This window comes from Elephas maximus, chromosome 1 (genome assembly GCF_024166365.1).
Source record: "Elephas maximus indicus isolate mEleMax1 chromosome 1, mEleMax1 primary haplotype, whole genome shotgun sequence".
Classification (NCBI taxonomy): domain Eukaryota; kingdom Metazoa; phylum Chordata; class Mammalia; order Proboscidea; family Elephantidae; genus Elephas; species Elephas maximus.
This window is the reverse complement of record NC_064819.1, coordinates 132,478,541-132,502,896: the sequence shown is the minus strand read 5'-3', so window position 1 is coordinate 132,502,896 and position 24,356 is coordinate 132,478,541. Positions and strand designations below refer to the sequence as shown.

General features: G+C 36.7%; 1 protein-coding gene across 8 annotated transcripts in view; it reads right to left on the bottom strand.

Moving 5' to 3' along the window:
- ADGRB3 (adhesion G protein-coupled receptor B3) overlaps positions 1–24,356 on the bottom strand; it is a 792,372-nt gene that overhangs the window by 24,764 nt on the left and 743,252 nt on the right. For all 8 annotated transcript variants that reach the window (XM_049895042.1, XM_049895022.1, XM_049895052.1 and 5 more), the window contains 3 exons: positions 12,156–12,251; positions 10,403–10,442; positions 4,970–5,613 (listed from right to left, as the gene is read on the bottom strand). In XM_049895042.1, coding sequence (XP_049750999.1) covers positions 4,970–5,613; positions 10,403–10,442; positions 12,156–12,251 — 780 coding nt within the window. The remainder of the gene's footprint in view (positions 1–4,969; positions 5,614–10,402; positions 10,443–12,155; positions 12,252–24,356) is intronic.

The following is a 24,356-nucleotide window of genomic DNA, read 5'->3' as shown; positions in this document are numbered from 1 at the left end:
TTTGTCTTACATCTTGAATATTGATTTGGTGCAGCATTCAAGCTTCTTCGTAGAAATTCAAGGGATAACGATAATGAAATAATAACACAACCTCACATCTGAAGTGCTCCTTACTATTTTCAAAGGGCTTTCACATATATTATCCAATTTCATCCTCATAACAGCCATATGGGAGGCACTTGTGATGTGACATTACAGCTAAAATGTTCTACTTTTAAGAACCATTACTCTGAGAGCTCTATAATTCATGTTTGGAGGAGAATTGGCACATAAAAATTTATCCTAGAATTGGTGCCCCTTTCCACCATTTACAAATTGAGAGAGACTTACCTGAGCATGTTTCGAGATATATAAAGAGATATATACGTAAGTTTACACCAAAATGATCAGAAAAGCAAGAGAAACAAAAGCTTCTGTTTTTGATAAAAATAAATTTGCAAGCTAGTGTCTAACTCTCATCAGCTAATAACATGTTTGTTTTTAATTAAAGATAAAATATAAAGCAAGACTTGTGGGGAGAATAATGGAATGCACTTTAATGTGTTTATATTTGAGCAAACTATTTTATAATTCCAGTGATAACCCCAAAAAAACATAATTCCAGGGATAGAGGAGCTAAAAAGCCACATGAGGGACCTTCAAGTAACTCAGGAATTTGCAGGAGAGTAAACCACTATTCTGATCCCTGACAAACTGTGGGGACAAAGGGAGCTGACAGGGTGACCTAAGCCCAGGGTCTGGGGCACCTGACAGAAACTAGAAATTCAGTAGGATTTGCAGCTAAAGAGACACAAGTATTGCCCAAGATGCTGCCCAAAGGGAGGGGGACAAACATCCTGGTTTCTCTTTTTTCCCATTTTCCAATCTCCCACCAGTGGTTACTGCTGGCTGAACACTGATTGATACAAAAACTCTGGATCATGTGTCCGACAAGTCCATGACATTAGGAAGATTTCTCTGTGAGAAACTTCTCACTATTTAGATCTAATGGCTACAAGCTACCAGTATTTCAGTGATCTAAAACAAATAACTAAAATATCCTCCTATAATATCAGTCATTTTCCAATCAAACCACAAATTTTAAAATAAACAGATGACTGACTGAATGAATATATACATATATAAAACCATAATTCAAGATTTAAACTAGATTTCACAGTCCTCAAGGGCTTGAGAGGTATGACACCTATTTTTGTCTCTTGCTCCATAGTGTTTTTTGCTCTCTATTTTTTTTATACACATGCCATGCACTCAACTCATTTTGCTCATTAATTGAAGGTGAATTAAGTGCTTCACTTTAAGCAAAACAGAAGATATCTGGGGTTGGAGCCATTGTTGTGAAAAACTCTACCATATTAATGCTGCAATTATTCCACAAATATGGAAACTCTGAATCTAAAAATTTCAGAACTGCTTAACAAGTCCATTCTGGGAATGGCTACAGTTTGGAAGATAGCATGTTATAGGAAAGAAACAAAGATGTTAGGCAGGGAGAAAATCTGGATATGCTTTTATGCCAAGACACTTCATGAATTTATTCAACTTTTTACACCCAATAATTGAGAGTTAACTGAACAAACTCCTCTGGTGACTGAGCCTTTTCTGCTGGCATTGCCTACAGGGTTGGGGAGCCTCCCTCTTTCTTTTTAGCCACCTGCTTATTTGAATACACACTTCTACCCACTCACTCACTCAACAAGTCTTTTTGGCTTCCTTTTTACTTTTTAATTTCTTTAGCTCTTTTTTTTTTTTTTTTTTTTACCTGCATTCTCCCTCAGGAATAATGCATTCTACTCAAGAGCAACTAACAACATGCTACAACCAGTAACTTACTCTCTTCTCTGTCTTCCCTCTTCACTTCCCATCTTCACTTTGTGAAAGCCCACACCTCTGGAGGCAACTTCCTGAATCAATAGGAATCTTTATATTCTATCCTTGAAAAGATCATGGGGCACCTGGCGGTCCTCTCCTGGCCCAGCTTCCCAGACTGGATGCTCCTGTGGCTCTAGCTTCCCTTCCCACTCAAGGTGGGAGAAGACTCAAATTGTTCTATCGCTTAGGCTTCATGTCCACAACATCTTCACTCATTTTCATCTTCCCACTATTTTCAAAGACATAAGATATCTCCTGGCCACTGCTGATCCTAATTCTTCACGCAGATCTCCAGTCTTCTTTCTGTTTCTCCTCAACTATTGTCAAAATATCACTTTCCACACTGCTTGGATCTACAGATACACTCTAGCAGAGTTGACAGCTCCACTTGACAATGTGGCACTCTGCCCAAAGAGAAAACTGTACCACTGCCTTTGCCTTCATGGGCCATAGACCCACCCCTGAAGTCTGTTGGTTATATGCATCTATACAATAAGGACTTTCTGCACTTGCTCTGTAACCTTGAAGAAATGACTTTACTTCAAAGATTTTAACAGCTTATCCATTGCACAGAGGTGTTGTGAAGATTAATTAATTCATATTTTAAGGTGATTTGAGAATCTACTAATGAAAGATGCTATATAAATGCTAATTTTATTATTAATTCCCACATCTATATATTCTTTTTCTGCTGTCTTCTAAAATGGTCACTCTAAGCAATTATCAACTATTAAACTCTTTTAAGAATGAAAATGAAGAACTGAAATTTCATTCTGAATCCAAATTTCCTACCTTTTCAAGATGTAAGCCCTGTGATCTCTAAGTCATTTAAATGCAGATCTTTTAGTTTGTGTTCAAACCACCAACCTTTAGGTTAATGCTTATACTTAATAATAAGGATATGGGGATTTGGAAAAAATCACGAATTGGACAAAGCAGCACTTGTAAATACAGTCTACTGTTCAAACACACACAGCCTGCACAATATCAAACCCAGCAAGGTTTTAGGCTTTTAGATGTAAAGCATTTTTATAATAACCAACATATTTTAATGCAATTCCATTCAAGCCTCTTTAGCACATTTTAAAGAGCAATTCTATATAGAAAACTCTCATGCAGTCATTATGACTACTTATGATGTTATGTTATTATATGCATACTCACTGAAAATCCTTCTAAAAACTTTTGTGATTTTGCATAAATATTATGTAGTTTGTGCTTATATGGTCATTATTGTAGTAGGTTTCCTAGTCTCCTAGATATGCAAGTTACAAATGCAGAAACAGTAGCTCATTCTGCTAACTACAGAAATCCTAGTCTGTTTGAGGCTGATCCATATTTTAGGGACTTCTTCTAGTTCCTAGCTACATTCCCATTTTGGTCTAGAATTTCTCCAGTTCCTTTGGGTATAACCTCAAAATTATGCCACTCACCAAGTAACTTTAGCATCTCAGCCTCTCTCTTCATTTTGACCTGGTAGAAGGCATAACTTTTTGAGGAAAAGAGGGGGACAATAGCCTCCAGGCACTTTTGGACACTAGACCATATGACTATCAGCATACATCTGACGGAAAGTGTAGGCAAGTGACTATAGTGTCTTTCTCTAGTGTCTTATGCAATAATCTATCATATTAAGACAATTGGTAATACGTATAAAAGAATGCATGTATTGCAATGCATATTAAATATACGCAATATATCAGAGGTGGGTTTACTGCAAAACTTCAAGGTAAAAGGATATAAATATTTCATACAAGTCAGCAACAGGATACATTACAAGAGAAAATAAGACTATACTCTTTAGATCTTACTTGATCAATTCTAATACAATATGATACTGATAGCTGTTGGCTACTCTCTAACTTCACTTTTGGGGTAGAAAGGAGGTTCTGAGAGGAGTTTCCTTTTTTAATTCTGTTAGTCCTTATGAAGTCCAATACCAGTATGGTTAGACCTTAGAAACCTGACACTTAGTCTGCTTGATTTACAACACTCCTGACAATTCACAATTGAAAATAAAAAATTTTAGTAGCCATCATTCTGTAAGAGCTAAGAACAAGATATTAACTCTGAAAGATACTAACCCAATGTAAAAATAACAAGTTTATAATCAGTGTAATAATGGAGCTCAGAGAAACATTTCCAATTTTGTTATTTTTAAAAGTTGACCTCATACAAAAAGTTCCAGATCTTGGTTTCAGATTTGTAATGCTATTCAAAATATAGTATTCTGGTACCTGAGACACATCAAGGGTCTTCTGTTTATTCTTAATCAGTGCCTTACTTAGTTTTGGAGCTCTGGTGGCACGGTGGTTAAGAGATACAGCTGCTAATCAAAAGCTCAGCAGTTTGAATTCACCAGCCACTCCTTGGAAACACTATGGGGCAGTTCTGCTCTGTCCTATAAGGTCATTATGAGTCAGAATGGACTCGACAGCAAGGTGTTTTTTTTTTTTTTTTTTAGTTCCCATTATGACAGTATTATGAATGATAGTTACCTTTTTAAATATTAAGAAACTTATTGCTGTTAAGTTGAATCCTACTCATGGCAATCCCATGTGTTGCACAGTAGGACTATTCCATGGGGTTTTCTTGGCTGTAATCTTTTCGGAAGATTGTCATCGGGTGTGTTCAAACCACCAAACTTTAGGTTAATAAAACCAAAACCAAACCTGTTGCTGTCGAGAAAATTCTGACTCATAGCAACCCTATAGGACACAGTAGAACTGCCCCATAGGGTTTTCAAGGAGCGGCTGATAGATTTGAACTGCTGGCTTTTCAGTTAGCAGCCAAGCTCTTAACCGCCAGGGTTCCATTAGGTTAATAGTTGACTGCAAACCATTCATGCCACCCAGCGGCCTTTTTTAAAATTATAGCATGTTCCTTTTTTAGCAAGGTCTTGGGATAAGGGAATTTATGCACTGTTGGAAAAAGAAAGAAAAAATATGTCCAGAATCTTAATTCCAACATGCCCAAATTGTTATGATACATAACTACAAAAGCTAATGTGAGTCTTCTCCCCCAATGCCATTGTAACATGAATCAGTCATTATTTATTTTCAATTATTAAGGAAAGGTTTATTCTTCTCTTGCTCACCTCTAAAGAACTCATTGATATCGTTGATCCAGTTTCGCTTCTTGATAGTCCTGCATTATCATCCAACTCAGAGGCTATGAAGTTCTTCACAGCTGTGCGAGGCTCAAAGGGCAGATTCTGCATATGTTCCTGGGGTGCAAGATGTTGATCTAAGTTCATATTGAACTGGTCTATTACAGGGGGATTCATGTTGAACTCAGGATTCACTTTGTAGTGCAACAGCCTTTCATGCGGCAAGGTTTCCATGCCAATATTCATTTTGCTTTCTTCTTTCATTGATGGTTGGGTATTTACAGAACTTCTGGGCATCACAATATAGTCACTTTCCATCATTCTTTCTTGAGGGTGAACTATGTCCATATCACCCCCTCTCAAATTATCATCTGTACATAAGTACACAGTTCTCCGCAACTCACTGTTCTCTTTTTTCAAGCATTGATTGCTCAGCTCATTCATACTCATGGGCATATGCAGGCCTGTTGGCTGTTGAATGATGACCTTGGAAATGACATTTCCAGGCAATGTTGAATAGCTTAGCCCTTCTGAGCTTGTCCCCTTTTCTTCTTCGTCATCATTTAGAGAAATCCTAGAGAGTGTTCCTGTTATCGTTGCTGCTCGGCAAGGACCAATATCCTTATGAAGAACTGTGAATTAGAATATAAACGTTTATAAAAGAAAGCTAATGCATTCTGATTTGTTTTTCATTCTGTTGTCTCTTTTCCTACTAAAAAATTCCTTGAATAAAATTTAAAAAATTAATATTAAAAAAATTACCTTTCTGTTTGGTTGTACATTGCCCAAAATTAAAGCCAAATGACTCAATCATTCTTTATTGATTGTTAAATACTTTTTTAAATACTATCCCAGGTAGTCAACAAAAAAACTTACCTGAAAGCTGATTAATGGCCTTTCAGAAATCTCAGTATACTCTCCTTAAACAACTATGTTTAAGTTTCCAGGAGAAAGGAAGATTGTGAGAGAAGATTTCTACATCAATCTAATTAAAAGGATTTTATGCGACAGATATATTCATGTGAATTTGAGTTTTTCTTAAAGGCTTTTCCCCTAAAGTGTTCTAGAAGTTCTATTCATTAAAATACTTCTTGAAAGAAGTACTCAATAAGAACTTCATCCTATTGCATCAGAAAATTCTCCAAAAATTATGCATGTTGAAAACTAATGAGCATGTATCTATTGAAGTCCATATGGTCAAGGTAGGTACAGGGTTCAAAAGTATTTATCATCTTCAGTTTGGTGTAGAAAAAAAAAATTTTTTTTTTTACAAGACCCATCCATATGCTCAAATGCTGCTGAGGGGCTATTAAAATTGCCGACTGGGTATAAGCAAGAAAAAAAAAAAAAAAAAACTGTTATGAGGTTCTGAAACCTCCATTCTGATTTCAGGCTGCAAAATAATGATTTAGAAAAAAAAATAAAAGTGCATAATAACTCATAGTATGAGAGGGAACAAAATGAAAACACAAACAAACCATCAACAAAGAGGTTGCAATTCTTAAAATATATTTTAGTTTCACTTTGTTTTATTGCTTCTACATAAAAAGAAAGCCATGTTCTATATCAGATAGAGGCAGAATGACTCAAATCATGCCTAGTTATAAACAAATGTGTTTTGAAGTATACAAAAGAAGAAAGAAATAGCCTTGGTATCTCTGGTATTAAAGCACACAGAATAGCACTATGTGAAACTTGGCTCAACATGTGTGCCTCATGATATAAGCAGGGCAAATGTCACTTAAAATTTAATTTGCAGAGGGAACTACAAAATATTTCATTTAATGTCTCATAAAAAGTTTCAGATATATTGAATTTTACCCATCATTATCCAATTTTCAAGTAGAATCATAATTTTTATGCATTAAAGCAGAAGTTGGAAAGTAGAAAATTATGAATGTCTTTTCCTATTACAAAGAAGAGAAACCTCTAAAATTGTTTCAAAATACACATCATTCATCTAGTATCTTTTATCATTAGATATCTTGTATGGAGTTACTGTATTCTATGTCTTTAGTTTAGACATTAAAAATTATGCCAAGTCTATGTCCACATATTTTTAAGCAATCCACAATTTGGTTGTGGCGTTTACATTTCTCTATTACACGAAAAAGTGGAAAATTCGGTTTAATAAAAGTTATTTTAAACCCTCTAAAATAATAGATTGTCATAAATTGTGGTTGCCAAAAGCAATTATACACAAAAAAATATTAAGAAGCACAGCATTTTAATTTAATGATATTCTAAATAAAATACTTTAAAAACAACCTCAAATTCAGGGATGAATACTTTCAATTCTTAACTGTATATAAAAATTAATCCAAGATTCATAGCAGTAAAATTTGAAGGCTAGTTATGGGAATCTATCATATTGAATTAAGAACATGTAATTTTACACTTTTATTGATATAGTGTAAACTCTAAAGGGAGAATTGGTACTGAGGAGTATTGGTTTCATCAAAAAAACCAATTGGTTTCATAGTTTGTACAAAATTTAGTTTTGTAAAAATATAATATGATTTGAAGTTCTATGTAACAAATTTTTATCAAGTGATTCAACTATCTTTATGGAAAAGTTGTATATCTTAAATATTTGGGGAAAGATAATTCTTATGAATTATCTTGAGAGATACACCTATCTCATAGACTTGACTAAAATGTATATCCAAGTTTTGAATGTACAACATAAACAAATTCATACCACTCACACATACAAACATGTTGATGAAGCAATGGGACTGTTGAGAGAAATTAATCAAGTGTCAAAGTCAAAAAGCAAACAAAAGTCACCCAAATATTGTGCATAATCAGATGTGTACTCCACCCTTTGGAAAAGTGAGTTCTAATTCAACATAAAGAAAGATTCAGAGTCTGTGAATTAAGACTTTCAAATTGAGTATACCTCAACATGGATAGCGCTCTTCAGAAAAACTCAGAGGCAAGCTCCTGATGAGCTCAACTAAAAAAGGGCACAGGTAGAAAATGTAAACAAGAAGAAAATAATATAATGATAGTAGCCTATCTTAGGAACATAAATCCCAAAATAAAATGAGGCTCGGAAAAATTGTAATTTAACAAAAGAGGGGCTGCACTCAGAATAAGGTGGATACAAAGGGATGAGACCGTAGGTTGAGGAGGATTGTTTAAGGCAATAGCTCTCAAGCTTTAGCATGCAACAAAATAATCTAGATGGTTTGTAAAAAGACTGAGCACTATGTCTCTCCCCACCCCACAGTTTCCGCCTGATTTGGTTTCAGGTAGGACCTGAAAATTTGCTTTTCTAATAAGTTCTCGGAAACCCTGGTGGCGTAGTGGTTAAATGCTACGGCTGCTAACCAGAAGGTCGGCAGTTTGAATCCGCCGGGCACTCCTCGGAAACTTTATGGGGCAGCTTTACTCTGTCCGATAGGGTCGCTATGAGTCGGAATCGACTCAACAGCAGTGGGTTTTTGTTTTGTGGGTAACAAGTTCTCAGGTGATGCTAACATTGCTGGTCTGGGGACCACGCTTCGACAATCACTGTCTTAATGTTAATGGCTGTTAAAGAAAAGACAAAACTGTCCGCTCCTATTTTGCTTCTTTACCAAGGAGAACTGTAAAGAGTACACCAAAGAGGGCTGAAAGCAAACTGAATTGCAGGTGCGAGAATAGCAATTAAACAAATATCTAATTATTTTAAGTACATTCAAACATCTGGCCTAGACATATCCCATCCTATCCCTGATATGTACGTGGAACCTAGAGCCATGACCAGTGATCTTTGAGAAATTTCGGAAAAACAGATGAAGCAAAGGCAAAAGTTTTATCAATTTTCCAGAGAGGAAAATGGTAGATTCGTGAAACCAAACACTGGTGTGGTTGTGCCTTGGCAATATTTTATTAGATATTAAATAGGAAAGAGTGACTCCTAACTCCCCTAACAGATCAATTATGGGTTCCCGAATCATGACAGTTATTCTATTGCCCCGCTATGAACCTACTCTACATATAGCATTGTGATTGAATTTAGGAATAAAAATACGAGATTAGTGTCTTGTATCATTGTGTGTGACAAAAATGGTGACCTGGGACTCTCCATAGATGTTTAACAGCTATGAGCTGAATCTGAAAACTACTCTTAAAGGGAGTCTGCATGGGTGGGGCTGGGGGGTGCCTTATTGAATATAGCGGGGTGCTGTACTAGGCTTCATACCATTCAACTCCTTTATGGGCTATTTGAATGAAGACTTAGAAGGTACTTTTACCAAGTTTCATTGGCCAAAAAATCTCAAAGGGATGGAATACCAAGCTTGAACAAGTAAGATAATAACAAATAGAGGTAAAGGCAAAGAAAAAAACAAAAGCAGAATCTTCCTATAATCTTTGACTGGGAAAGTCTTGACAGCTCCTACAAAAGGTTTTAATTAGTCAACTACAAAGCCAATGACAGCTAGTCCATAAAAAAAAAAAAAAAAAATAGCTGCCATGAAATCAGATACAAATGTAAATAGCATTAACATAAGCCCCAACTGTGACGAATGTTTGACTCTCACTAACCAGATAAATTCTCGATGAATGTGTACACACCTGGGTGCTATAATTTAAAATCATTGACAAATTGAATGCTATCTGGGGCACTATGCCTGGGAGATAGGAATGAATGGTAAGACACAATTTGTTTTGTCTGGAGAAAAAAGACTTGGTTGGGTTATACGATATTTGCTTTCGAATATCTGGAGAACTGTTTCTTAAGTGTGAAGTAGATAGGCCCTCTCATTCGAAAAGGCAGCACTAAGACCAATATGTAAAAGGTAAAATGAGGTGTATTTTGCCCTAACATAAAAAAAAAAAAACAACAGTTTTTCAACAATTGGAACTTACCAAAAAATGAACCCTGTAGCTTCATTTCAAAACTCTTGAGCCATCTGCTCTGGTGAGGTTTTAGACATAGGCCCATGGACAACCATGAGGGACACTAGCCCTTGAAGGCAGGGTGTGCTGCATGGTATCTCCTATTCCCCTTTCACAGTATAACAACAACACACACACACACATTTCATCCTTACAACAACTCATATTCTATAGATGATAAAACTGAGCCACAGAGGGACTAAATGGAAGGGCCTTTTGCCCGACAGCCAGTAATCTGTGGAATGCAAGTCTTTTGTCTCAGAGTCAGTGGTTTACTGCTCTCCCAGTGCTCTAATTTAATCATTCTGAGTCTCATTTCCTTTCTCATGCTCTCACTTTCTTTCTCTCAATTTCCCTGTCTTCACATACACACACACACATTTCTACTTTTATATTGCTTACAACTGGTTCTATTTATCCTTCCACATGAATCTATGATGTGTAAATTGCAGCATTTTTTAAAAAACCTAAATCTATAGAAATGATTTAACATCCCTAATGACTATATTTTCATAATCCAAATATTCTTACCTGATCGACAAGCAATGTCTACATCCTTCTCAAAGTCTGTCTGTAACAAGAAATAATAAGATATAGAACTGTCATTTTAATGAAAATCTCAAGGGACAGTACTAATCAGATTATCTGAAGTTTATAGAGACCTGACTAGGCAGTACCAGTGTATTGTTTTGTGCAAAGGAATTTTCTCATGGAATTACCAGATTTTTTTCAAGACTATCTCCTAGAGGGAAAATGTTGAATAAAATCAATGGCTGGAAACATAGCATACAACTTTAATAAAGCAATATGCCCAGTGCCATCTTCAGTCAGGAGACTGACCACCATGCTTTAAAAAATGGAATTTTAAGGCTATTCCCTAAGCCATAAGAAAAAGACTGGAATAGGCAGTATTATGACTATACTTAAATAAATATCTTTATGTAACTTGTATTATTTGAAACATTTGATTTGAACACATTGTTTATCATGTACTATGTACAACACAGCTTTGTCAAACTCAATAGTCAAACTTGTTGTTGTTAGGTGCCGTCGAGTCGGTTCCAACTCATAGCGATCCTATGTACAATAGAATGAAACACTGCCCAGTCCTGTGCCATTCTCACTTGAGCCCATTGTTGCAGCCACTGTGCCAATGCATCTCGTTGAGGGTCTTCCTGTTTTCTGCTGACCTGCTACTTTACCAACCATGATGTCGTTCTCTAGGGACTGGTCCCTCCTGATAACATGGTCAAACTAGGCCTTTCTAATCATACATTTTCACTCACTTGGGACAAAAGGCTTCCAAGTTTAGGAATTAAAAACTTGGGAGTATCTGAATCAATTAAATAATACTAGTCTAGTTGTATAATACTGATCAGTCAAATAATACTAATAATACAACACCCCAGAACCATCTGAAGGTTAGCTGTACTCTTGTATTTTCCCCGAATTTTATTTTAAATAATTAGATTTTAAAAAATAATAAAATTTTCCCGTCTTAACCACGGTCATTTAATCATACGTATTTTTCTACAATTCTTTAAATCAGAGATTTCAGTATTTATCTATCTGTCTTTTTTTAGCAAGGAATTGATTTTTCTTCTCAAGTCTTAGTCATCAGGGTATCATTTAGTCTATTCTCACGTTTCCTGTCCAAAAAAAAAAAAAAAAAAAACCTTACCTTGCAAAAAAAATGTTATCTCATTTCTAAAATATATTGAAGTGGTCAGACCTATAGTATCCCTTAGCTATAGCAGTAGTCAGAGCTCATGCATCATAACTGACCTTTCACTGGAAGGGTGACTACCCCTTATGCTTTAGGGCAATGGTTCTCACCTTGGGCTGTACATTGGAAACACTGATGCCTGGGTTCCAGCCCGAGAGATTCTGATTTAATTGGCTCTTCCGGTGATTCTAACGTGCAACCAAATCTGAGAACCGCTGCTTTAAGGCTAGAAGTTCAGATTTATAGTTTCCTGAGCTATAAAAAATATGGTCCTATAGACAAATTTTTATCCCTAATTCTGTGCAAGGATGAAAATACTCTGCTTTGTTACAGAGGACTCCCACACTCAATAGCCCAGAGGACCAATAACAGATTCTGGATTCTAAGCAACCCAGACAGAATATTTATCTGGTATCAGATTTCTAAGTCTTTCAAAGATAAACTAAAGCCAAAATTACTCAAAATGGGACTTCGGCACGATTTTATGATTAAGATATTTATTTATTCCCTTGAGAAATCATGACTTAATTAACAATCAAAAGAAAAATGAAAGCTCACCATGATTTGAGCATGCCCATTAGGAAAAGAACTTGAAGAATCAGCATTGATTGGATCCTGACAATTTCTCAATCGGCATCTAAATGCATCTTGAACCTGGTTGGGGGGAGGGGTGGAGGCAGAGAGAAAGAAAAACATTAATTCTCTTCTCCTTTGATAATGACTAACCAAAAACCAAAATCAAGTCCATTGCCATAGAGTCGATTCTGACACATAGCGACCCTATAGGACTGAGTAGAACTGCCTCATAGGATTCCCAAGGCTGTAACCCCTTGAAAGCAGAAGCGGACTGCCACATCTTTCTCCTGCACAGTGGCTGATGGGTTTGAATCTCTGACCTTTTGGTTAGCAGCTGAGGATTTTAACCACTGTGCCACCAGGGCTCCTTTTGATAATGGCTAGACACTGTCTATATTGGCATTCCACTATGTAAAAGGGATGATCATATTGCTTTTATGATCTAATGCCCATTTTGTTTACTTCTTAATACAAATACAGGTGTACCTGGACTTTGCTGTATGCCAAGGAAATTTATTACTTGCCATCATCTATAGAAGGGAGTGTGGGAACTCCTTGGGTATCAAAATAGCTATATCTGGCTCAACACTAATAATTCCAGCCAAAGGGCAAATTTATTTCTACTGTTACAAACAATATCTGTGTCTTTCATGGGGGATTTACTATTTGGTACAGTCTAATCTTCATAACAGCTTTAAACATTGTGAAAAATGAGATTACTCTATGACCTTTTGAACTGGAATAGATTAGGGATTTTCCTCTTATATCTCATGTAAGGGATCTTCCAGGAGACTCTTGTCTCCCTTCAGGGCTATGTACCCTGCGGTAAAAACAAAACAAAGAAAAACAAAAACAAAGCAAACATCTGTATTTTTGGTGGACTGTCTTGGAAAAACACGGTCACTTAGCAAAGTGAAACTTTCTTACTATCCATTCACCTTCAGATTCTAAGTAAAGAAGAAACTTATCACAAGGAAGTGTTGAAGAATAATTCCTTTATTAACTATCAAGTCAATAAACATGAATAGCCGATTAGCAAACACACCAGTCAACAGATAGTTATTCTGATTATGTGACGTTTCTTTCTCCCTTCTGTGGCTCATTAGGCTCCTAAGGAGCTGTTAGGAGACATCTTCATATGTAGCTACTTATCCCAAGTCCATGGCAAGATCATTTTATTAATATCTTGTTTTTCTGACTTGTTGATATTTCCCTTTTCATTTTTTATAATCTGTTTTATTAGATTAAAAAAAAAAAGCATAGTGGTGATGGTTGAAAAACATGATGAATGTAATTAATGTCACTGAACTGTACATGTGAAGACTGTAGAAATGATATGTGTTCTGTTGCCTATATACTTCCCAGAACATAAACAGCATAGATTCTGTTGCATTTCCCCTAGCATACTGAAGCACCAATCTAGGCACTACCAAGGTAAACATGTAATGATGTTTACTTTTGATAAAAGCACTGATATAAATATCCTACCACTATTTCGATGTGAGATGTGCATAGTAGATGTGTTAGCCAGAAAAACAAAACAAAACTGAGTCTATTACGTTGTTTACAGCTTCCTCTTTGTTCTCTCACCCATTTCATAGTCATTAGCAGCCTCTTTCTCAAATTGCAGGATTTGGAAAGTGACATGGAGTTTAGTCACCACCACAGAGTTCTGAGCAACCAAGCCACTAATGAGACCTTTGTTCACTTCCGTTTCTCCATCTCAGGTTCTAATTCTGGAGATGCCACTACTATAGCTATGAAATAAGGGAGTAGATAGATGGACTCAATGTTCTCTGACTTCTATTATTTGCTTCTAGTATTTTTTTTTTTTTTTTAGTATTTCTAAATTCAATTTTTCCATGAGAAAGAATGAGTAGTTTCCTGATATACCCCACTAGGGTAATTTCCTTTTTCCTCTTTCCAACACTTTGGTGAAAGTACAGACCCAGTGAAATCTAGTCTGATCACCTTTTCCTGAAAAACTGGATAAATACTTAGGACTAAGTCATTCAGATTCTCTCTGTGAAGAAGACATTACTAGGACAAAGGTTCATTGTTGTGAATGCTTTTAGGCTCCTCCCTTTTAGATTAAGAGAAGTCATAGCTAGAGGTTATAAAGTGACTCATTAATAATCAAAAATTGCTAACAAGTATAGTGCTTGCTCTATCACCACTTTTTCTGTTCTGCAGAAATATGTATCAAGGAAACACTAAGAAAGCATATTAGCTTTTAGAAAAAAAATCCGAAGAACCAATGACAGAAAAATAGGTACATGCTAATTTTCTACTTGTGCCCTGAGGCAACTGTTAAAGAAGCACATTTATAAACGAAGATAAATAATACGCTAGAAACATTGCCTTCCGGGAGCTTGTAACATGAGGATTTTTTTTCTTCAAGTGTATTTCTAAGTACTAGCACATATACAATAAGAAATGTGGCACTTGGTAATACTAAACATTAACTGGTTCTCGCTAACCATACTCTTATTTTCAGGCCTTCAGAGTATAGCTGTCAAGGATATTTCTGGCTGACAATGAAATTCGGAAAAGCGCCTTCGTCAAGTTCCTCTTCAAAATCCACTATCTGATTGCTGGAAGGAGATATAAAAGAAATCTAACCTTTATAGAACACACACACACAATCAATACCTTAAAGTACCAAACTCCCAAATATGGCAATAGATTAAGTGCATTTCTACACTGGAGAAGGATGTCAGCTTCATGAATCAGTCAATGCTGTTTAGAAGAAATATAAAACAGAAAATCATAAAACTTCCCCAGTAAATTCAAGGTCATTTTAATAGCTATATAAAATTCTCAGGCACTTTTTTGTGCCTCTGGTACTCTAATTCAGATGGATTTGCAGGAGAAATTCCACTTGATTCCAAATGGTTCCATTTGATTTTAAAATATCTTTAAATTGCATAGGGGCAATCTAGGTGAATTAACCTTAAGTGTTTGTCCAATATTGTCAGCGAAGAATAATTAGACTAGATTTTACACTGTACATTGCTTCTCACAGAATAGGGTACCTCAGGCAAGACAGTACCCAGAAAATGCATCTGCAGCTATTTGGAAATATTTTTGATAACTAACTGAGTTTTCTGTCAGGCAAACAAAAAGAATTTTATCTTTGGTGAATCAACGTGAGTTATCCTGATAGAAAACAACTGGAGTTTTTTTTTTTTAAAGCAAGTCTAAAAACCCAGTGCCGTCTACAAGGACGTTAATCCTAGACGAGGAGAAAGTATAAAAACAAAATGAAACAAAACTACATCTAGATGATCATCTCATTCTGAAGGGAGAGTCTTCTGTACCAAGAGTCACTTTTACATTGCTGGACAATAGTCTTGACGCTTTTCTTGCCTTGTGATTAAGATTGAAGGAAAATAATTGTTAAAGCAATTCAAATACTTACTCTTTAAGCTGATTTACTATTTCTGGAGAATAAGTCACATTTTAAGTAACACTATTTAATTTGAAGATTATTTTTAGAAATTAAAATCATTATACCTCTGAATCCTTTCAAAATTAGAATTTTTAAAACTTAAGAACAGTCATTATAATTTTCAGATAAAACTGGCTGGAATGGCTAAATCTTTAACATAAATTACGGCATAGTTAAAATCTAGACTTCAAAATTTCTTCTTTTTTATAACACTCTACAAAAGGTCTTTCACGTTAATCGACAGCACACTGTTGGCCAGACCAACAGAGGGTTTAAATATGCATAGCGGAGGAGCAAAGAAACGATGTGCAAATAGTCTTGGAACATTTATGGAGCTTTAGGACAGTTGGTGTTGTGAAATAAAAAATATTAAAAAAAGAATGGCAAGAAATGTCTTTAAAAATAAGGTGAGGTGAAAACAATAAAGTATCAAGATTGCCTTCTGAGAGAATTCAACTAGGCGCCACCTAAGTTACCCTGACTGGATCCTGCTGAGGGCTGCTCTAAAAATGCCTGAAAAAAACTAAGCCCTTCTCATTGTGGACAGATTCTTGGATAAGACTTGAATTCAAAGAGGTTTGCAGGGGTGTGTCTGGCTCCTGTCTCTCCCCCAGGGAGAGTGTGATTTGGTTCCTGACAGCAGTGGTGAGCTGAGAGCTTCTCCACTGGGCCTCTCTCAGAAGGCAGTTGGCAGAGTATCACTGTGACAGTCGGTGCCAGATTTAGAGATTGCTGGGGAAGAGCACCGAGCAACGGTTGGCAGCATTGCAATCTAGAAAAACCTCACAGGGAAGAGCTGCACTGTTTGAAATGGGCTCTGTGTTTAGCCACAGAGCAGCGCAGACCCCAAATCTTTACCTTTAAAGAGACAGTTTGCATCCAGTTATTCTTGACTTCCTATTCCAGAGGATGGTTACAAGCCAAGAAAAGAAATAAAGTTACATGGTTGTAATTATTTGAGATTGTTAGCTTTAGGGAGGAGGCTTCTTATTTGGTCTGATAATATCCAGCATCATTGCTGTACTTCTGGCCATTCTCCCACTCCGTTCTGAATCTCATGCCTCTTATTGTTTCTTATTTGAACAAATGTCTTAGCTCTTTTTAATGACATTAAATTTTATATAATTTAATTATTAAAAGAACAAGTAAGACTGTTCTCAATTCCATACGTATTATGCCAATTGACATAAGCAACACAAATGGCTTCATGTTTTTAAAATATTATCTGACTTCTCTGGTAGCAAAAGAAATAAACAAAAGTGAAATTTTGTCATTTGGTATACAATGAAGGAAAAATATGATCTTCCATCTCAAGTTACAGTCCTATAGGAATCCTCTCACAACTAATAAATCTACCAATCTCTGAAATTGGTGTAACTTTTTACTTTTAAATTACTTTTTTTTTGTATCAGAGTTTTGGGGGTCACATAAGTTTCCCTAGACTACACTTCACATACATGATCTGCATAAAATAGAGCTGCATTTCTTTAGCAAGCAAACAAGAAAAGAAGGAATGGAAATTATATCCTAGACACCATGGCCCATGACTTCACATTCGATATCTCATTTCTGCCTCATGCCATCCCCTTTGATGCGGACATTTTTGCAGTGTCATAGATGAAGAACTTGAACCTTAGAAAGCTTAAGTACTTGCTCAAGATCATAACCATAACAAGTGGCAGAGCTGAGAATGGAACAAGGTCACTTGACATGAAACCTGGTCCTCCCATAATGCCACACTGCCTCTGTCTCTTATAGCCTTGCTGAGCAAAGAATAAGACAGTTTAAATGAAGGATTGAACCAAAGCAATTATTTTCAAACTCCTTAGAAATTAAGCTGTTAAACAACAATCTTCTACCTTTTATGATTTAACTAAAATGTTTTTGGGTATAAACAATAAGAAGTAATGAGTTTGGTTTTAGTTTTAAACCTTTGTTGCAATCTTTTTCAACTTTTCATGCCCAGTTTAACAATTTTGCAAGGGGAGGAGGCCTGAGGTCTGTGGGACTTACCCATCCACATGCCTGTGGTTGAGTACACCTCCTGAATCTGGCCTAAAGGTCCTCCTACCCAGAGCAGGGACAGCAGGGAGGGCAGTATGAGGCTCCAGCAGAAGGATTTTGGTTAGTGGCAGGTCATGGCTGGATGCTACCCGGCAGATATGCCACAGTTTGTGAATCTCTGAGATGAACTCTCTTTGTCTGGACTTCTTCACTGATTCCATCTTTCTCATCTGATTTCAGGCTCTTGTTAACCTCTTAAGCCTCTGCGTGGACTTGGAGAATGACATGTACAGATTAAGGTTGACTGATGTAAATATTCATGATGTAATTCCAATATGCTCAAGTCAAAAAAGCCCATTCTGGAAGGAGAGGTAGGACTTATATTTACCTGCCTAAAAAATGGGATGGCTATTGGGTGAAGTGTATTGGTGATCTCTGGAGAAAGGTATATAGGAATATGAACATATTCTCCTTTTGCTTTGCTGTCATGTCTCGTGCTTATTTAAAGGCAGTCTTTGTGCTCTCCATGCTCCGTTCCAACAACATCCAGATTTGTCATGCTGCTAGCCATTCTCCCACTTCAAGATTCATACCTTAGTTGTGTATCAGAACAAATTATTTAAGTGTATTTCTTTTTGAACATCCAATTCAGTCTGATAAAGACAAAGCTCTTAACAACCCCCTTCGGCTCCCTTTAAATCCTTGTCCATACACAACTACCTTCGGAGCAAGCTAAGAATTTTAGGATCAGTACCGTGACCCTTGACACCCAGGGCTACTCACTCAACTGTCCAAAACTGATTTAACTTTCTTCACGGCACCACCCACAGTAGCTTCTTATGGCTACTGAGCAGGCTCCTGAACACACTAAGTAGGAGGCTCTAAACCGTGACTTAGTCATGCTATGCCTTCAAGTGTTGTCCATATTATCTTTCCCTCAGTGCTGCAAATTGGTGTTTAAAAAAAAAAAATCACTCAAGTGTCAATGATTATGTTTATGCCTTGATGTGCTCCTGTGGCCCAGAAAAGAATCAAACTCTCTACCATGCATCATATGCTCGGTTCCATGAAAACCATATGCCCCTTTTTCTCTACCTGAAACCTTACTACTTTAATCCTCCAACACCAATTTTCCCTCAGGAACCCATTACATTCTGAAGTCTCCTATCATTCGTTATCTCATCTTCAAAGATTAACTGAAACTCCTGTCCCATTCATTAAGAGAAGGAACAAATATATCCTTCCATACTGTCGTAGGCTGGGTTCTCTAGAGAGGCAAAACTAGTAAAGTGTATAAATACATATAGGGTGAGATTTTATATCGAGGAAATAGCTCACGCAGTTGTACAGGCTGCAATGTCTCAAGTCTGTGAGTCATGATAGAGGCTTCTGATTCTCATAGCTGCGGGGGCTGGCAAACCCAATATGCGCAGGTCAGAGAGCAGGGCTCTTGCTCATAGGCTGCAAAGATCAGTGAATCCCAGGATGGTCAGGCAAACCCACAGGTAAGCTGCTAGCTCAAATCCCAAGAATAGGAGGTCAGATGAACAGAAGCCAGCTGCAGAGCCCAGTGCGAGTGAAAAGCCCACCAGCCTTTCCAGAACGTTCACTTATGTTTGATGCAGGCTACACATCCAAGGAAACTCCCTTTCAACTGATTGGCTACTCACAGCAGACCCCATCACGGAGTCGATCACAACATCATATGACTGTCAAACTACTAAGAATCATGGCCCAGCCAAGGTGACACACAAATTTAACCATCTCACATACTAATGAGTCAAACCTAATTTTCCTGTAAAAGTCAAGCTTTCAGATTCATGCAACTCTCCATCTGAACTATGTTGTATACAGAATGGGGTTTTTAAAAAATTGCTGTGTAGTTATTTCACTACTACTGGCTTTATTTAATTTAAAAATGGCTTATTTTGGGGAGAATATTGGTTTTAGGTTAGAGAGGTGTTACATATATTGTGTTATGTGCTGAATTATGTCCCCTTAAAATTTCTGTTGGAATCCTAACCCCACTACCTGTGGCTATCTATAACCTAATGTTGTCATTAGCTGCAGTCAAGTCAGCCCCAGACTCATGGTGACCCTGCGTACAATGGAATGAAATGCTTCCCAGACCTATGCCATCCCCATGATTGATCATGGGTTGGACCTTTGTGATCTATAGGGCTTTCATGGGCTGATATTCATAAAGAGATCATCTGGGCTTTCTTCCTAGTCTGTCTTAGCTTGGAAGCTCTGCTGAAACCTGTTAAGCATCATAGCAACGTCCAAGTTTCTACTGACAGACCAACTGTGCATGAGGTATATTAACTGGGAATTGAACCTGGGTCTCCCACATGGAAGTCGAGAATTCTATGACTGAACCACCTGTAATCATCTTCCATAATGTAATTTAATGTAATGTGATCAATCAATCAGTTTAGGTCATACCAGTGTGGGGTATATCCTAAACTAAATCACTTCCGAGTTATAAAAAGAACAGCCTAGACACGGAAACACAGGAGCACATACTGAGGAAGCCAGATGCCAGGTAAAGATCCTCTGCAAACCAAGGAGCCAAGGAATGCATGGGGCTACTGACAGGAAGGGAATTAACATAGCTGAGACCCTGAGTTGGACTTGTAGTCTCAGCATTGTGAGAAAATAAATTTCTGTTCTTTAAAGTCACCCACTTGTGGTATTTGTGTTACTGCAGCACTAAGTAAGAAAACAGGTAGGTAAACATGCTTGTCTGCTTTGTATAGCCACCATGGTGTGTTTCTAAACCATTTTGTTTATCTGCCTTCATTATGGAAATGAAAACTGGCAAGAATCAAAAAAGTGAAAGAGAGTGGCGGAGAGGAAGGAAGGCACAGAAGGAAAGGAAGGAAGGAGGAAGGTAGGGAGGGAAGGAAGAAAAGAAGTAAAGAAAGGAAGGAAAGAGGGAGGAGAGAGGGAGGAAGGAAGGGAGAAAGGGAGGGAGGGAAAGAAAAAGGAAAGGAAGGAGGAAAGAAGAAAGAAAGGGAGAAAGAAGAAAAAATGGTTATGCTTATTTTAAGCATTTTGGTACAAAATCACTTCTCAGGTCTGGATGAGGATTTTGGGGACCTATCTGGTACAGCCCAGACCTCCCACCAGTGCATGGAAAGAAGAAAAGAAGAGCCTGGCCCTGTTACCTCACTGACTTTACGGAACAGCCACCGGATCCTCACACACCAATACAACAAAATCATCCATTTAAGCACTTTCCTTTTTTCCCTTTCATTTAGCAAAAGGGCTTTACTGTAGCTTATTTTGTATCACAATCTCGTTATATTCCCCCTCTGACAAGAAGCTGTAAAATTGTCTCCCAGCCAGGCACAGCCAGAGACAGAGAAACTTGAGAAGAGTGTGCAGGCACCAAGAAAGCGGTTTCCTAGCAACAGTAACTACTTCAAAGGTTTCACAACTTTTGTGTAGTTTGGATTTCCATAGCGATGTGGAGAATAGTAAATAGTATACATTGTTACCTGCTTAATCCAAATGAATTCTAATCAACAAGATGGAAAAATAAAAGGAGCAGCTGTATTTGTTCTATTAGATTCTATCTTACTATTACACCTATTAGTGTCCAAGATGTACGTTTGGTTGCTGAAAAGTAATGCGTGTGACAAATCAGATGGTTTAATTTTTTCTTTTTCATTCTGATTCCTCTTTTTATTTTCTCTTTTTTAAAAGAAGCATTTATGAAAGTATTTCAAAAGAGAAAGGCACCTCAGAAGAAGAAATTATATTTTCAAGAGTATAAATTTTATTCAATTGAAACATTAAGATGTCAACTCTGGATGTCACAACAAATTGTTACACAAATAATTATTCTGCTCCTTTTTTTTAATGTGGTGTATAGTTGAGTTGGCAGCACCAGAATGATTGGCTCTCCTTTATCTCTTGTTTTGAAATAATTTTAGTTTTAGAATTGAAACCACTAAAAGCAAAGACACTTTTAAAATAAATTAGGTCCCATAAACATTACATTCAAAATGCCAGTTACAGTGTTTCTTTCTTTCTTTTTTTTTTCTCTGTTAAACTTCAAGGCTCTATTCCTCCCCTATGTACACTTATCCTTTATTAGGAAAATTGAAAAAATATGTAAGTGTAAAGTCTTTTGAATTCATATTGAGAAAATCATTAAAGACTAAACCCTACCAAATTATGCTAGGATATGTCAATGATACATTAAAAATAAAAATATGTATGTCTGTGTTCAGTCTCTAAATCAAAATATTTCTTACATTGCTTATACATTTTTTAAGAAAAATCCATATGAATTATCTTGAATTATTGTGAAGAAAATACTTTTTAAAGTGAAAAAACAGTAGAGATCAAACTGTATTCCTAGCATTGCCTATGAGATTATCAAGTAGATAAATAAAAAAAAAAATAGGCATGATCTATTACCCTCTATTTCTTAGGTAGCTATCTATTCCATTTTTATGAAACTTGTGTTCACAGGAGACACAGAGGATAAGAGAACATGCTTCTGTTCTCTTCGACTGTGGGTCACGTTAGGGCAATGTGATTGCAAGTATTATAAGATAGACCAATTTCCTAGTGCCAGGCAATATACATTTATAAAGTCAAAAATAATTTCTGAGGGCCCAATGAGAATTAATTATGATGTAGTCTTTTTGGGATTTGCAAAACTTTTAAACAAGGCTCTTTTTTCCCCCCTCCTAAAACAATATCTTTGAGAAATTCTGAAGCAAATGTACCCAATAAGTGCAATCTTCTCTAAGCATTTATGGCAATATTATAGGGTGTTTCTTTTTTTTTTTTTTTCCTAAGGTGCGGTGCAAAAATATTGGCTATGTAATTTGTCATTTCAGCTTTGGAACTAAAAAGAGTTTTGCTACTCTGCTATTAATTTATCAGCTGTAAAATTATTCAATTTATCATTGAAAATGCAATAATAACAGGGCCAATGTCCACATTTTTATTCCCCATTAATAGAGAAAACACATATTTACTGGCATAACTTTAGCAAAAGCACTTTTATATGATTTGACTTAATTACCCTTACATCATGTGTTTGGCAATTAATAGTCCAATTAGCAAGAATGGACAAGTTCTCATGGAAATGATTTTTGGTGCCAAATATTTTTCTTCATGTAAGCAGCAAAAAATTGATAATAAGCCATCATGATATATCTGTCACTTTAAAACCTGCATATTTTAACCACAGCCTTAGGCTATCCATGAAGTTTATTTCTGAAGAAAAAGGGAAGCTTATTTAGAGATGGGCCACTTCTCCTCTTTTTCTGCTCTAACACTTGAGGTATTGATACATTTTAAAAAGTCCATGTAGGTACACCACATACCTTGCTTAAAACCCACAATGGTCCCTCCTTAATTGTCAATCAAAAATGCATCCTGTGTCTACTCATTTAAAATAATTTTGTTTTCTAAATATATTAGATAAAAATATTAATATAGAAGACCCAAAAGAAAGTTATAGTTGGAAAAGAACATAACCCTAAAGTATTGTTAAATTTTCTTTTTATTTACTTTTATTTATCTTGGTCTATAGGAGTCCCTGATGGTACAAAAAAAAAAAAAAAATTGGCTGCTAACCGAATGGTTGGAAACTCGAGTCCACCCAGAGGTGCCTAGGAAGAAACACCTGGTGATCTATTTCCAAAAAATCACCCACTGAAAACCGTATCGAGCGCAGTTCTACCCTGACACTCATGGGGTCGCCATAAGTCGAAACTGAGGGCAACGGGTTATAACCATAGCCCATTGCCATCGAGTCGATTTTGACTCATAGCAACCCTATAAGACAGAGTAGAACTGCCCCATAGGGATTCCAAGGCTGTAAATATTACAGCTGCTCGTGAGTTCGAATCACCAACATTTCCGTTAAGAGCTGAGCACTTAACCACTGCACTACCAGGGCACCTTAGCTGCTAATAAGAGCGTTATAAAGAATTTGCTGACGTTCTAGGTAGAAATTTGTGATGAGGGAATAAGTTTTGGTGGCCATACGCTAAATTGGATTTTTTAAATGCTGAAATACTCCCTTTCGAAATAGGAATTTACTCTCCCTCTGTTTTCATCATGTGATGTTCTTAGAACAGGCATGTGTCCTTACAGCTGACATCTGTATCTTACTGAAGCTGCTCAGGTAGATTGCTCTTCCCATCTGGTAAATCAGGTAAAAGCTTTTGGTCACCTTCACACATCACGGTAAAAGCTATGTGGTGTGTGCTCATAGGCACACGTATCTTCCTGCAATGTGCACATTGTATAATAAAGTTCTCATACCAGCTCGATAATGCAAAATGACAGGGTAGGCTGTTTTCTCAAAATCACTAACATGGCACTGCATCAGTGTGTGTTTTAGTTACCACTCATCCCCAGAGTAAACGCTAAAATGACTCATAAACCTTGTAAACACTGTGTCAGTGCTTGCAAGCACTCAGAATAATTTTCACACAGGTTGGAAAACATCATTTTATCCCTAAACAAATCAAGTCTGAAATCTATCAGTGTCGTGGGTGGATTTGGTGCTGGTTCACGTCTCTGCTCATGAAGGAAGACTTCTTTCTCTCATTGCTGACAGGAACCCCCAACCATGACCTGGAGAAATGCCGTGATTACAGGTCTACAGTTCTTTAGGACAATTACTGCCTATCATGCCCCAGTGTGTACATTTTTCTTGTTTTCTGACATAAACACCCATGTTAAAATCATTA